We start from the raw sequence: 16,136 nt of genomic DNA on the forward strand, positions 1-16,136 counted from the left end.
CGATTCCAACTCATAGCGACCCTATAGGACAGAGTAGAACTGCGCCATAGAGTTTCCAAGGAGTGCCTGGTGGATTTGAACTGCCGACCTCTTAGTTAGCAGTTGTAGCACTTAACCACTACACCACCAGGTTTTCCTACACCACCTTAGGGAGCACTATTTCCCGCCATAAAAAAATGAAGGAATGTTATAATTTAAGTTGTCAAACTGTCTCCCATTCCTTCCAGGAGAAAGGTTGACGGTAGTGGGTCATATCATTAACCTGTAGCTCTTTTTGGGGATGTAGTACGTGGCATTGGAGCAGCCTTGCCTATACCTGCTGACTCAGGGACGTGGGAGCGAGACCACGTGGGCTTTCTATCAGTCCATGGTTGGGGTCTAGTGGAGTCTTCGTAGATAATGGTGGAAACAGTGATTTTACAAAACTGACAGGTAATTCCAAAGCATGAGTGTTTTAAACTTTACTTTCTTTTTGGTAAGGTGGGACAGATGATTATTTCATTGCCAGAGAGTTGCCTGCTCACCACAGACACGGTGATTAGAAGCTACTTAGGGGCATACATTACCAAGTAAGTGATCGTGCCTGTGTTGGTATGGTGGTCGTGCATGTCCCTTAAGGTCTTTGTCATTGGCCAGTATGTCATTGAGACATAGTTCATTAAGACCCAACCCCTTTGTATAAGTAATAAATATCTCAAATTATTTGAAAAGTTTATTTGGTTCCATGAAGTTTGTTCTTAATTCATTGTCAACTGAAATTTTAAGGTTTTTCTGGGCTGCCTGGAATATGGGTTGAGTCCTGGTCCATCACTTATCTGAAAATGAAGCTTGATGGTGAGGGTATGTGTGAATCACAGACACAGTGTCTCAACTCAGTGACCTACCTTTCTACCATCACAGGAGGTCTTGACAAATGTTATTTTCTTTTATTTTTACCCTTACTTGTATTTGCTTGAATTCTTCAGATGAAAAGATGTCGACCTTATGAAAGAATTAGTTTTTCTTAGCACAGAGGAGAGGATGCATAGAGGGAGCTGGGGAGTATTTTCTGATGCATGTTATGGTGGGCCTTGGTTTTGGGGGCTTTCCAAGGGTAGGGTGACTGAGATGCTCAACAGGGGGATTTCTAAATTAGGAAGGTTGAGAGATTGTCTAGTTTGTCTTTTAATCTCAAGGTAAATTCTGGATTTTTTCCTACCCCAGAATGTTTTTGTAAAAGGGCAGATGTATCCTTGTAGGCTGGAGTAAAGGCAAGGATGCTGTTAAGATTTACATTTTCTGTATTTTTCTGAAACTTTGCGTAGAGAGTTCAGTAATATACAAATCCAGACCTTGAAGTATTTGCTCAGTCCTTGCATGCACCATGATGTATTTTTATTGGTAACTGTGCAAACAAATAAAAGTATGTAATGTAGCCAAGCAAGGGAAGTTAGAAATAAAAGGTTCAGAAGTATGACAAGTGTGTAATAAGCATATCCATTGTTTGGTCTAGGTTAGTGGCATCCAATTGAACTTTCTGATGTGATGAGAATGTTTTATTCTGTATTATTCAGTGTAGTAGCCACTAGTCCATTGATTTTAAATGTTGTTTAATTTTTATTAATTAAAATTTATATAGCCACATATAACTAGTTGGTAGGTCCCAAATGATTTGTGTATAACTGCTAAGCTAAAAATTGGCAGTTTGGAATACATTCAGTGGTGCCATGGAAAAAAGGTCTGGCAGTCTGCTTCTGAAATGATTACAGTAAAGAAAACCCTATGGAGCTGTTCTTCTCTGTAACACCTGGGGTTGCCATGAGTCAGAATCAACTTGGTGGCAATGGGTTTGGTTTTATTTTTGGGTTAGCTGGTGGCTCCTGTATTGTGTGGTGTGGGTCTAGCTTTTTTCCACCAATTTTTATGTTCTTATCTAAGTGATACAAGTGGACTTGTGGCAAGTTTTCAAACTGGAAATCTAAGGTGGAAGCAAAGAGATTTTTACAAAGAGGAATCTCTTCTAAATAGATTTGGTACTTAATCTAGTGGTTCAGTTCTTCTCTCATCAGTAGGACTTTCTCAGAACACTTGCAGTGAGGATGTCCCTCACAGACTGAAGGGCTGAGGAGGGAAGAAACTGTTAAGTCCCTTAAGTAAACTTGGTGTGATTGACAGTTTGAGCATAATCCATCTAGCTGCAAAACAAACCACTAGGGTATTTATACATTTAGCTTATTCTATACTTTGAGTAACAGTAATTCCTTTAAACTTGTTTAATTGTACCAGGTGGAAGCCACCTCCATCTCCTCTGCTGGCCCTGTGCACCTTTCTAGTCTTAGAAAAGCATGCTGGGGACCAGTCTTCCTGGAAGCCTTACCTGGAGACGCTACCCAAGACCTACACCTGCCCTGTTTGTTGGGAACCGGAAGTGGTGAATCTTCTTCCCAGGCCTTTAAGAGCAAAGGCTCAAGAGCAGAGGACCCACGTTCAGGAGTTTTTTACATCCTTCAGAGACTTTTTCTCCTCCCTGCAGCCTCTCTTCTCAGAGGCGGTTGAAAACATCTTCACCTACAGCGCCCTTCTGTGGGCCTGGTGCACTGTTAACACCAGAGCGGTGTACCTGAGGCACAGGCAGCTCAGATGCTTCTCTGCAGAGCCGGACACATGTGCGCTCGCCCCGTACCTGGATCTGCTGAACCACAGTCCGGACGTCCAGGTGAGAAATCCATCCGGGGGCACATTCTGTTTGGATAGGAAGGACTCAAACGTGTAAAACCGTGACTGTATTGTAAACAAAACCAGGCATAGCTGGCTTTAGTTAAACTCTTAGACGAACCTGTTGTCAGGTATGCTTCTGTTTTTTCTTCCTAGCCCACTTTCATTGCTGGCATCCTTTTTCTTTTGCCCTTTTCCTCAGATCTTCTGTCTAGCCCCATACTGTACCTCCTGGCCTGTCTTCCCCAGCATCCCCCCTGTGGCAGAGTCTTTCTTTCTCCTTCCAGAAGGGGGGCTGAAGCTTTGCGTGCTTTCCAGTCCCATTCCCTTTTACACTTGGACGCGTCGCTGTCAGAGCATGACACAGAGGGACTTGCCTCTTCCCCTGCTGTGCTCTGACATCTTTGAAGGTGGGGACTTTGCCTGGTTCCTGTTTGTAACTCCAGTGCTTAGCACAAGCGGCTGTACGTTATCCAGGCACATGGCAGGTTGTCCCTGAGGGGACAGCTCATCTGGTGGACTATAAAAACTGCTCTGAAGTTTGTGTACCCTGAGAAGGGAGACCACCCTCCTTCTTTAAATGCCAAGTGGAACACCCCAGACGAAGCAGCTAATACGCTGCGTGTGCAGGCCATGCCGATTGGCTTTATGATGGTCGGAAATACCCCATACCCAGGTCATGGTAAATACTGTGATTAAGTTACATGGGCACCCCATGTAACCTTGCTATTACAAAATTGAGCAATAGTCTGAGAAGCCTTATTGGATTTGTTGTCCCAGCTTCCCTTAATGGGTCTTATAGGTAAAACAAGGATGATTTACAAAATAAAATGAAAAAAAGGGAAGAGTCAAGGGACTCGTCCTAATACAGTAGAAATCTTTAGATGATTATTAAGAAATGGGAACATAGTAGGTGCTCAGTAAATGTTTGCTGAATGGAAGAATATCGTGGGGAAAAGGACTCTTAAAAATCATGAAAGAATCTCCCTTAGAATGCCTGAAACTCCTAATCTGTTACTGATGCTGCAAAACCATCTCCCCAGAGAGCCAGGAATTTCAACCTTTTACTCATTTTCATCTGTGCTGGGATTTGGTGCTTCAGAAGAGGAACTCAATGCTCGGACCCATCCTAAGTGCAGGGAACAGTTGGGCCTTCTTGGTGCTTTTCTCCATGTGTTATACCTAGTAATTAACAGCCTGTAAAATTCTCATTGCTCTCGAGTTGATTCCAACTCCTCTTGACCTCATAGGACAGAGTAGAACTGCCCTATAGGGTTTTCAAGGCTGTAATCTTTATGGAGGAAGAGATCCATATTTATGCCTATTCCCAAGAAAGGTGATCCAACCAAATGAGGAAATTGTCAAACAGTATCATTAATATCACACGCAAGCAAAATTTTGCTAAAGATCATTCAAAACAGGCTGTAGCAGTATATCAACAGGGAACTGCCAGAAATTCAGGCCGGTTTCAGAAGAGGACGTGGAACCAGGGATATCATTGCTGATGTCAGATAGATCCTGGCTAAAAGCAGAGAGTACCAGAAGGATGTTTACCGTGTTTTATTGACTACGCAAAGGCTTTTGACGGTGTGGATGATAACAAATTATGGATAACATTGAGAAGAATGCAAATTCCAGAACACTTAATTGTACTCATGAGGAGCCTGTACATAGATCAAGAGGCAGTTGTTCGGACAGAACAAGGGGATACTGAGTGGCTTAAAGTCAGGAAAGTTGTGCATCAGGGTTGTATCCTTTCACCATACTTATTCAGTCTGTGTGCTGAGAAAATAATCCACGAAGCTGGACTATATGAAGAAGAATGGGACATCAGAATTGGAGAAAGACTCATTAACAACCTGCATTATGCAAATGACACAACCTTGCCTGCTGAAAGTGAAGAGGACTTGAAGCACTTATTGATGAAGATCAAGGACCACAGCCTTCCGTATGGATTACACCTCAACATAAAGAAAACAAAAATCCTCGCAACTGGACCAACGAGCAACATCATGATAAATAGAGAAAAGATTGAAGTTGTCAAGGATTTCATTTCACTTGGACTCACAGTCAACAGCCATGGAAGCAGCAGCTAAGAAATCAAATATGCATTGCGTTGGGGAAATCTGCTGCTGAGGACCTCTTGAAAGTGTTGAAAAGCAAAGATGTCACCTTGAAGACTAAAGTGTGCCTGACCCAAGCCATGGTGTTTTCAATTACATTATATGCATGAGAAAGCTGGACACTGAATAAGGAAGACCGAAGAAGAGTTGACGCCTTTGAATTGTGGTGTTGGCAAAGAATACTGACTATACCATGGACTGCCAAAAGGACGAACAAATCTGTCTTGGAAGAAGTACAACCAGGATGCTCCTTAGAAGCAAGGATGGCGAGGCTGCGTCTTTACAGACTTCGGCTATGTTATCAGGAAGGGATCAGCCCCTGGAGAAGGACATCATGCTTGGTAAAATAACAGGGTCAGCAGAAAAGAGGAAGACCCTCAACAAGATGGATTGACACAGTGACTACAACAGTGGGCTCAAAAATAACAACAATTGTAAGGATGGTGCAGGTCCAGGCAGTGTTTGTTTTATGATTTGTAGGGTCGCTATGAGTCAGAACTGACTCGACAGCACTCAACAACAATAACAACAATTGTGAGGGTGGCTCAGGTCCAGGCAGTGTTTCATTCTGTGGTACATGGGATTGCTATGAGTCAGAACCGACTTGACGGCACCTAACAGCAACAGTCTATGGAAGCACAGTGCCACACCTCTCTCCCATGGAGCAGCTGGTGGGTTTGAACCACTGACCTTTCAGTTAGCAGCTGAGTGCTTAACCACTGTACCACTAGGGCTCCTTGTAATTAACAGCATTACTGCAAAATCCACGTGATTGTATTAACCATGATCATGCTGCTTGAGGGCTGAAGTGCAGACTGGGCATTTTTTGTTAATTTTCTTCACATGTGGTTAAATTCATTGATGAGCATTAGAAAGCTGCGTCAGCAATGTAATCAGCTTTTCCTTTGTGCACATAGAAAGGATCTGAAAAATTTTCCCTTTGTAGGTAAAAGCAGCATTTAATGAGAAAACTCGCTGTTACGAAATTGTTGCCGTGTCAAGTTGTAGAAAACATGAGGAGGTATTCATCTGCTATGGCCCCCACGATAACCACCGCCTGCTCCTGGAATATGGGTTTGTTTCCACCCGGAATCCTCATGCCTGTGTTTACGTCTCAAGAGGTTGGAGTCAACTTTGGTTTTATCACTAAAACGATATAATTTTCCCTTCTGGAGATGTGGTTATTTTAAGATTTAGTAAAAACAGCAAAACTTTAAAGCGTATACCATTTGCTGTGAGTCGAAATCGACTTGATGGCAACTGGTTTGGTTCTATGTGGAGTCAGCTCCGGCTCATTGCAACTCCATGTGTGTCAGAGTAGAACCGTGCTCCATAGGGTTTTCAGCGGCTATTTTTTCAGCAGTAGGTCTTCAGGCCTTCTTCTGAGGCACCTCGGGACACACTTGAACCTCCAACTTTTCATTTAACAGCTGAGCAGTTAACTGTGCACCACCCAGGGACTCCTGAGCACATGTGCACGTCACCTGTCTTCTCCTAGGTAGGCCCCGCCTGACTCCTACCGACTGTGATTCAGTGTTGAAGTAAAAACTACAAAGCTTAGGTTGCTTGATATTGAGGATAAGAAATGAGAAAAGCATAATGACATTAGATTAGAAGACAGAATGAAAGAGAAAGAAAACTGTTAAGGACATAAATATTAACAGATGGAAAGAAATGGAGATTTTCGTACCAAGACATTGTCACTGTCACTAAAGATAAGTAGGGTCGTCGTTAGGTGCTGTTGAGTCAATTCCGACTCAACAGTGACCTTATGTGACAGACTAGAACTGCTAGGCTGTAGTCTTTGTGGGAGCAGATTCCCAGGCCTTTCTTCCACGGAGCAGCTAGATGGGTTCAAACCACCAACCTTTTGGTTAGCAGCCCAGCACTTAACTGTGCACTCCTAGGGCTCACTGTCACTGAAGATAGCAGGATTAGAGATCAACAACTCAAAACATTAAAACTCAAAATATTTGTTAATATTTAATAAAAGTATACAAAAATTTTATTAAGCACCTACTAGGAACACTGGAGGAGCCCTGGTGGTGCAGCAGTTAAGAGCTTGGCTACTAACCAAAAGGTCAGCAGTTTAAATCCACCTAGTGCTCCTTGGAAACCCTATGGGCAGTTCTACTCTGTCCTGTAGGGTTACTGTGAATCGGAATTGACTCGATGGCAATGGGTTTGGTTTGGCTTTGTGAGGAAACCTGGAAAGAGCCCTGGTGGCTCAGTGGTTAAAGCACTCAGTTGCTAATGAAAGATTGTTGGTTCGAACTCAACAGCAGCTCCACAGGAGAAAGATGTGACAGTCTGCTTCTGTAAACATTTACAACCTTGAAAAACTCATGGGGCAGTTCTAATCTACACCATAGGGTTGCTATAAGTCAGAATCAACTAGATGGCAGTGAGTTTGTTTTTTTTTTTTTCGGTCTTAGGAACCCTGGATTGAGCAGATGGTTAAGTGCTCGACTGCTAACCGAAAGGTTGGTGGTTCAAATCCACCCAAAGGCACCTGGGAACAAAGGCTGGTGGTCTACTTCTGTAAGGCCACAGCTATGAAAACCCTATTGAGCACAGTTCTGCTCTGACACACATGGGGTCACCATGAGTCAGAGTCAACTCAACAGCAGCTAGTGTTTGTTTTATGTGCAGGGCATCATGTTGACCACAGAGATAAATCTATTAAATAGTCCTTTTTTTCAGAGTTCAAGGCCACAACGAACTATTGATTGTATTTATGTTTTTTTGCAGTGTATTAACTAGCCATCATCATTGGTATTTAAAACAAAAACCCTTTTAAAAAATAATAATTTAGCTATTCGGTTTATAGTATGAAAAAAATTCAAAATATAGTATTAAAAACAGTACATAGAAGACTGATTTTTCTCCTCCTGAAGCAGCAGAAACAGTTTTCAAGGCTAAAAAGAAATGGCCAGAAATTTAAGAAGTCTGTAATTTGAGGAAGTTTTAATGTAAGTTCTGGTGGAAATAGAAGCTTGGTCAAGGTAATGCTCCTCCATCTTATAGGCTGAATACTAATGTTATTTCTCAAAAGTAGAAAAGCAAAAACTTGGCCTTGTTTGTTGTCTTAGAAAACTAAAAGATTGGTTTCATATTTTCAGAATCCTGGTAGCTTTAATACTGAAGGCTATGAAATGTTCATTCGTAAAATAAATGAATTTAAGAAAAATTTACATTTTAGTCATTTTTGTATTTAAAAAAAAAAAACCTAGGAATATAAGATGAAATTTAAAAAATAAAAAATCCCTCGTTACTCTGTTATAGTTAGTTGCTGACCAGTTGGCTCTGACTCATGGCAATCCCATGTACAACAGAATGAAGCATCACCCAGTCCTGCACCATCTTCATGATCGTTGGTATGCTCAGGTCCATTGTTGCAGCCATTGTGTATTTTGAGTGTCTTCTAGCCTAGGGGGCTCATCTTCCAGTACTGTATCAGACAACATTCTGTTGTGATTCATGGGATTTTTATTGGCTAGTTTTTGAAAGTAGATTGCCAGGCCAAGAATATTGAATATACCATGCACTGGCAGAGGAACCAACAAATCTGTCTTGGAAGAAGTACAGCAAGAATGCTCCTTACAAGCAAGGATGGTGAGACTTTGTCTCATGTACTTTGGACATGTTTTCAGGATGGACCATCCCCTGGAGAAGAATATCATGCTTGGTAAAGTAGAAAGAGGAATACCCTCAAGGAGATGGATTGACACAGTGGCTGCAACAGTGGGCCCAAACATAGCAACAATTGTGAGGATGGTGCAGGACTGGGCAGTGTTGCATTGTGTTATACATAGGGTTGCTGTGTGTTGGTACCAAATGGAAAGCACCTAAGAACAGCAACAACGTGGTAGTTCTATTTTGAGTTTTTTGAGAAACTGCCACACTGTTTTCCACAACGGCTGTAGTATTTTTCATTCCTACTATCAATGGATATGGGTTCCAATTTCCCCACATCCTTGCCAAGATTTGTGATTTTCTGTTTATTTTTTTTATCTTAGCCATTCTAGTGGGAATGAAATGGCGTCTTATTATGGTTTTGATTTGCATCTATCTGATGGCTAATGGCACTAAGCACCTTTTCATGTGTGTGATGGCCATTTGAATGTCCTTTTTGGTGGAATGTCTTTTCAAGTCCTTTGCCTATTTTATGATTGGGTTATTTGTCTTTTTGTTGTTAAGTTGTCAAAGTTTCATATGTATTTTGGTTACTAGATTCTTGTCAGTTACGTGGTTTCTGAAGATATTCTCCCAGTCGGTAGCTTGTCTTTCCACTTTTTTGGCAAAGTCTTGATGAATGAAAGTTAATTTTTATGAGGTCCCATTTATTTATCTTGCCTTTTACTATTTGTGCTTTTGTTATTATATTAAATAATGCATTGTTGAAAGCTAGGACTGACAGCATTGACCCTGCTTGTTTTTTTCTAAGAATTTTATGGTTTTAGTTTGCACACTTGATAAAGTCTTTTGATGAGCATAAGTATTTAATTTTTATGAGGTCCCATTTATCTATTTTGTCTTCTGTTCATGTATTTGTTGTAATGTTTGTTATCCTGTTCTTGTAAAAGCTTAGGTCCTATAGTTTTCTCCTTGTGTTTTCCTTCAGGAATTTTATAGTGTAGGATTTCACATTTAGGTCTTTGATTCAATTTGAGTTAGTTTTTGTGTGTGGTGTTAGGTATGGGTCCTGTTCATTTTTTCTGCAGGTGGATATCCAGTTTTGCCAGGACCATTTATTAAAGAGACTATTTCTGCCCCACTGAATGGACCTTGACCCCTTGTAGAAAATCAGTTGTCTACAGATGATTGTGTTTAATTCTGAGCTCTCAATCCTGTTCCACTGGTCTGTGTGTCTGTCGTTGAACCAATACCAGGCTGTTCTGATTACAGTGGCTGTATAGTATGTGGAAACCCTGGTGGCGTAGTGGTTCAGTGCTATAGCTGCTAACCAAGAGGTCGGCAGTTCGAATCCACCAGGCGCTCTTTGGAAACTCTATTGGGCAGTTCTACTCTGTCCTATAGGGTTGCTATGAGAATGGACTCGACAGCAGTGGGTTTGGGTATAGTATGTGTGTCATGGATTCAGTTGTATCCCCCCAAAATATCTGTCAACTTGGCTAGGCCATGATTCTCAGTTTTGTGTGATTGTCCACCATTTTGTGACCTGATGTGATTTTCCTCTGTGTTGTAAATCCTACCTTTCCCATGTTAATAAGGCAGGATTAGAGACAGTTATGTTAGTGAGGCAGGACTTAATCTACAAGATTAGGTTGTGTCTTAAGTCAATCTCTTTTGAGATATAAAAGACAGAAGGGAGGAGAGATACATGGACACCTCATTATCACCAAGCAAGAAGAGCCAGGAGTTCACATCCTTTGGACCTGGGGTCCCTGCACCGCAGAGCACCTAGATCAGGGAAAGATTGGTGACAAGGACCTTCCTCCAGAGTTAACTGAGAGAGAAAGCCTTCCCCTGGAGCTGGCCCCCTGAATTTTTTATTTCTAGCCTCCTAGACTGTGAGAGAATAAATTTCTTTGTTCAGGTCATCCACTTGTGGTATTTGTGTTATAACAGCACAAGATATCTAAGACAGAAATGGACCTAGGGTTCCTGAGCAGAGAAGCTCCTAGACCAGGAAAGTTTGATGACAAGGACCTTTCTCTAGAGCCAACAAAGAGAAAGCCTGCCCCTGGAGCTGGCACCCTGAATTTGGACTTCTAGCCTATTAGACTGTGAGAGAATAAACTTCTGTTTGTCAAAGCCATCTACTTATAGTATTTCTGTGACAGCAGCACTACATAACTAAGACAGAATTTGGTACCAAGAATGGGGTGCTACTCTAACAGATACCTAAAATGTGGGAGTGGTTTTGAAACTGTGAATGCGTAGAGGCTGAAAGAGTTTAAAGTGCCTAATATTAAAAGCCTAGATTGCCTTGAGGAGACTTTTGGTGGAACTATGGACATCAGAAGCAATTCTGGTGAGGACTCAAGGAAACGAGAAGAGCTGTTACACTGGAGATTGCACAAATGACAAGAAGCAGCAACAGAACCAGGAAACCAGTGCAAGACAGCACTGGAGCTGACCCACAGAGAGAGAAAGCTGAGTGCCTTTGCACAGGAATCTTCTGGCAGAGTGGGGTGCCCCTGGGTACTTACCGGTGGAGCTAGGCTTGCTGACCCACAGAGTAAGAGAGCTGAGTGCCTTCCAGCCGAAGTTTACTTGCAGAGTGAGGTGCCTCCAGGCACATACCGGTAGAGCTAAAAACTTTGGAACACTTGCCCCAGCAGGGCAGACATGGGTGGTGAGGTCCAAGGGGCCTAGAGCCCAAGGGGCCAGGAAGTAGAAGCTGAAGAGACAAGAAACACAGGAAGCAGAGCTGCCTCAGTCTCAAAGTGTAGGGCCATGATCTCTGGGGTCTCAAAGGGTGAAGCCATAGCCTCTGGAGTTTCTAAGGGTAGGGGCAAAGCCTCCTGGGTTTCAGAGTCAGATCTTCACCAACTCAGTTCTGGAGTGTGGAGCTACCGTTCATGAGTGCCAGCGGTATGGGGCCAGACCCGCTGCCCAAAGTTGAAAGGGTGGGGCTGCCATGCCCAAGGGGCAGAAAAAGGTAGCCACTCCGATGGACTAGGAGAATGGGGCTGCCCAAATGTGAGGGAGCAGAGTTGCTGCTCCAGTGGGCCTGGAAGATGGAGCTGAAGCCCAGGGCTGAGGGACTTCCTCTCAGAATCCGGAGAGTGTGGCCAACACCCAGAGTCTGGAGGGGAGGGCGATTGCCTAAATGGTCTCAGAGATCATGATTATTTTCAAGCCTTAAGGGCTAATGTAATGTGTCCTTCTGACTTGCTTGGTGCCTGTTACCCCTTCTTTCCCTCCAGTTTCTCCTATTTGTAATGGAAATGTCAAATTGTGCCTGTTCCACTGTTGTACTTCGGAAGCAGATAATTTGTATTCTGGATTTCACAGATGAGGAGGAATTTTTGGATTTTGGAGTTGATTTAAGACTTCCGCTATGATATGATGGGGTGATTATATTTTACATATTGCAAGGACATGAATTTGGAGGGGCCAAAGCGTGGAATGTCATGGATTGAATTGTGTCCACCCATATATCTGTCAACTTGGCTAGGCCATGATTCTCAGTATTGTGTGATTGTCCACCATTTTGTGATCTGATATGATTTTCCTCTGTTGTAAATCCTACCTCTATCATGTTTATGAGGCAGGACTTAATCTACAGGATTAGGTTGTGTCTTAAGTCAATCTCCTTTGATATATAAAAGAAGGGAGCAGAGACACATGGGGACCTAATCACCACCAAGCAAAAAGAGCCAGGAGTGTACATCCTTTGAACCTGGTGTCACTGTACCAAAAAGTTCCTAGATCAGGGGAAGATTGATGACAAACACCTTCCCCCAGAACCAACTGAGAGAGAAAGCCTTCCCCTGGAGCTGACCCTCTGAATTGGACTTCTAGCCTCCTAGACTGTGAGAGAATAAATTTCTCTTTGTTAAAGCCATCTGCTTGTGGTATTTCTGTTATAGCAGCACTACATAACTAAGATAGAATGTTTTGATATCGGGGAGTGTATGGCCCCCTGCTTTGTTCTTTTTCTTCAATGTTGTTCTGGCTATTCAGAGTTTCTTTCATATCCATATGAAGTTGGTTATTAGTTATTCCATTTCAGTAAAGAACGTTGGAATTTGTATCGGATTGCATTGTTATCTGTAAATTGTTTTAGGTGGAATTGACATTTTCATTATGTCTTCTGTTGAGTGATAACGCAGCGGCGTCTGGACCCAGGGTCAGCCACGTAGCCTAGAGACCAAAGAAAGACTCTGGAACCAGCAGTCGGGACATAGGGTTTATTGGGGAGCTTATGTACAGTCCATGGCAGCGACTGGACCAGAGTAGCACTCTGCCACCGCCTAGCAAGGGACATAAGCTTACATACAGTTCCTGCTGGGCCTAAAGCTTGTTTGTTTTTCTTCCAGGTCCCTGGGTGGCCAGCACTTCAAGGGACTACACATCCAGGCCCAGAGGTGTTTCTTTTTGTTGACAAGCCGTTCCTCAGCCTTGGCCACTGGCCCAGTCATGCCACTCCTGGCCTTGTACCTTAGCCTGAGTTCATCTTGAGTTCATCCCCAGCATGCTTCAGGGAAGAGCAAAGCTGCCTCCATTAGGAGGGGATGCATATAGCTGAATAGCATTACCCTACACTTCCAGTCCACGAACACTGGCTGTCTTTACGTTTTTGTATGTCTCTTTTAATCTCTTCTACATAGTTGTTGTTGTTGTCAGGTGCTGTCAAGTTGATTCTGACTCATAGGTGACCCTGTGTACAACAGAACAAAACACTGCCGGGTCCTCACAATCGTTATGCGTAACCCATTGTTGCAACAACTGTATTAGTCCATCTCGTTGAGCATCTTCCTCTTTTTTGCTGAACCTCTACCGAGCGTGATGTCCTTTTCCAGGGACCGATTCCTCCTGACAACATGGCCAAAGTGTGTGAGACATAGTCTTGCAATCCGTGCTTCTAAGGAGCATTCTGATCGTGCATCTTCTGAGTCAGATTTTTTCTTTCTTTTGGCAGTCCGTGATATATTCAGCATTCTTTTCCAATACCACACTTCAAAAGCATCTTTGGTCTTCCTTATTCCTCTTCTAGCTTTCACATGCATGGGAGGCGATTGACAATACCGTGGCTTGGGTCAGGCGCCACCTTAGCCTTTAAGGTGACATCTTTACTTTTCAACGCTTTGAAGAGACCTTTTGCAGAAGATTTGCCTAATGCAACGCGTCTTTTGATTTCTTGACTGCTGCTTCCATGGGTGTTGATTGTGGACCCAAGTAAAATGAAATCCTTGACAACTCCTATCTTTTCTCCATTTATCATGATGTTGCTCATTGGTCCAGTTGTGAGGATTTTTGTTTTCTTTATGTTGAGGTGTAATCCATACTGAAGGCAGTGGTCTTTGATCTTTGTCAGTAAGTGCTTCAAGTCCTCTTCAACTTCAGCAAGCAAGGTTGTGTCATCTGCATATCGCAGGTTGTACAAAGTGTTTTGTAATTGTCATCATATAAGTCTTTTATGTGTTTGGTTAGGAATTTGTTATTTTATCAATTTAGGGGCTGTTGTAAATGGGCTTTTTTTTTTGAAAACTTTTTTCAGAGTAGTCTTTGTCAGTGTCGAGGAACCCAGCTGATTTTTGTGTGTTGATCTTGTACCCTGCAACATTGCTAAACTCTTCTATTAGTTCCAGCAGTTTTCTTGTGGAATCTTGAGGCTCTTCCATGTATAGGATCACGTCATCAGCAAATATAGTTTTACTTCTTCCTTTCCAATTTGGATACCTTTTATTTCTCTTTCTTTTCTCGGTGCTCTACTAGGACTTACAGTACAGTGTTGAATAAGAGTGGTGATAATGGACATCTTGTCTCGTTCCTGTTCTCAAAGGGAAGGCTTTCAGCCTTTCTCTGTTGAGTATAATGTTGGCTGTTGGTTTTGCATATATGCCCTTAATTATGTTGAGAAATTTCCCTTCTATTCCTATTCTGCTGAGTGTTAATCAGGAAAGGGTTTTGAATTTTATCAAACGCCTTTTCTGCATTAATTGATATGATCATATGGTTCTTTTTTGTTTTATTTATGTGGTGAATTACATTGATTGATTTTCTAATGTTGAACCACTCTTGTCATCTTTGTATGAATTCCATTTGATTATGGTGTACAATTTTTTTGATATGCTGCTGAAGTCTGTTGGCTAGAATTTTGTTGAAAATTTTTGCATCTGTGTTCATAAGGGATATTAGTCTGTAATTTTCTTTTTCTTTTTTGTGATATCTTTCCCTGGTTTAAGTATCAGGGTTATGCTGGCATTATAGAAAGAGTTCAGTAGTGTTCCTTCCACTTCTGTGTTTTTGAAGAGCTTGAGTAGGATTGGTGTCAACTCGTCTCTGAATGTTCGGTAGAAATCTCCAGTGTAGCCATCTGATCCTGGGCTTTTTGTTGTTGTTGTTGTTGGCAGTTTTTTGATGACATCTTCAATCTATTCTTTTGTAATGGGTGTTTAAATTTTCTACCTTAGTTTGTGTTAGTTTGGGTAGGTAGTGTGACAGTGTGTTTCTAGGAATTTGTCCCTTTCATCTAGGTTTTCCGATTTGTTGGAGCACAGGTTTTCATGGTAATCAGTGATGATCTTCTTTATCTCTGTTAGATTGGTTGTAATGTTACCAGTTTCATTTCTTAATTTGGTATTTGTCTCTTCTGGGTTTTCTTTTGTCAGTCTAGCCCATGGTTTGTCTGTTTTACTGATCTTTTCAAGAACCAACTTCTGGTTTTGTTGATTTGTTTTATTCTTTTTTTTAATTTTGTTTATTTCTGACCTGGTCTTTATTATTTTCTTTTTTTCTGGTAGCGTTTGGCTTCTTTTGCTCTTCTTTTTCTATATGTTCAAGTTGTCAGTTTAAGTTAATGATTTTGGATCTTTCTTCTTCTTTTATTGTGCATTAAGTGAAAGTTTACAGAGCAAATTAGATTCTCCTTCAACAGTTTGTACATAAAGTGTTTCGTGGCCTTTGTTTCATGCCCTACAATGTGTCAGCGCTCTCACCATTGCCGCCCTGGTTTCCCCGTTTCCCTTCGTCCTGATTTTCTACCCCTTCTACCTTCTCATCTTCGCTTTTGGGCAAATATTGTCCTTTCAATCTCATATAATTGATTGTTCTAGGGGGCACATTCCTCTTGGGTATTATTGTTTATTTTATGGGCTTGTCTATTGTTTGGCTGGAAGGTGGTCTCTGGAAATGGCTTTGGTTCCAGGTCATAAGGGTGTTGTAGGACCATAGTTTCAGGGATTCCTCCAGTCTCTGTCAGACCAGAAAGTCTGGTCTTTTGTGAATTTGATTTTTTTATTCTATGTTTTTCTCTTGCTGTATCTGGGACCCTCTGTTTTGATCCCAGTCAGAGTGGTCGGTAGTGGAAGCTGGGCACCATCTAGTTCCTCTGGTCTTGGGCCTGTGTAGGCTGTGGTTCATGTGATCCATTGGACCTTTGGACTAATTGCTCCCATGAGTCTTTGGTGTTCCTCACTCTCCTTTGCTCCGGACAGGAAGAGACCAATAGTTGTATCTTAGATGGTTGCTCACAAGCTTTTAAGACCCCAGACGCTACTCACCAAAGTAGGATGCAGAATATTGTCTTTATGAACTCTCTTGTGCCAATTGTTGTAGATGTCCTCTGACTCTATGGTCCTTTACCTTTGAGCCAGGAAATTTCATCCCGTGAGATGTTTGATT

At 42.1% G+C, this 16,136-nt stretch overlaps 1 protein-coding gene across 5 annotated transcripts in view; it reads left to right on the plus strand.

The window, feature by feature from the left end:
- SETD4 (SET domain containing 4) overlaps positions 1-16,136 on the plus strand; it is a 38,424-nt gene that overhangs the window by 10,155 nt on the left and 12,133 nt on the right. For all 5 annotated transcript variants that reach the window (XM_049858044.1, XM_049858048.1, XM_049858047.1 and 2 more), the window contains exons 5-7: positions 481-569; positions 2,266-2,695; positions 5,764-5,938. In XM_049858044.1, the coding sequence (XP_049714001.1) occupies positions 481-569; positions 2,266-2,695; positions 5,764-5,938 (694 nt within the window). The remainder of the gene's footprint in view (positions 1-480; positions 570-2,265; positions 2,696-5,763; positions 5,939-16,136) is intronic.

This window comes from Elephas maximus, chromosome 18 (genome assembly GCF_024166365.1).
Source record: "Elephas maximus indicus isolate mEleMax1 chromosome 18, mEleMax1 primary haplotype, whole genome shotgun sequence".
NCBI classification, from domain to species: domain Eukaryota; kingdom Metazoa; phylum Chordata; class Mammalia; order Proboscidea; family Elephantidae; genus Elephas; species Elephas maximus.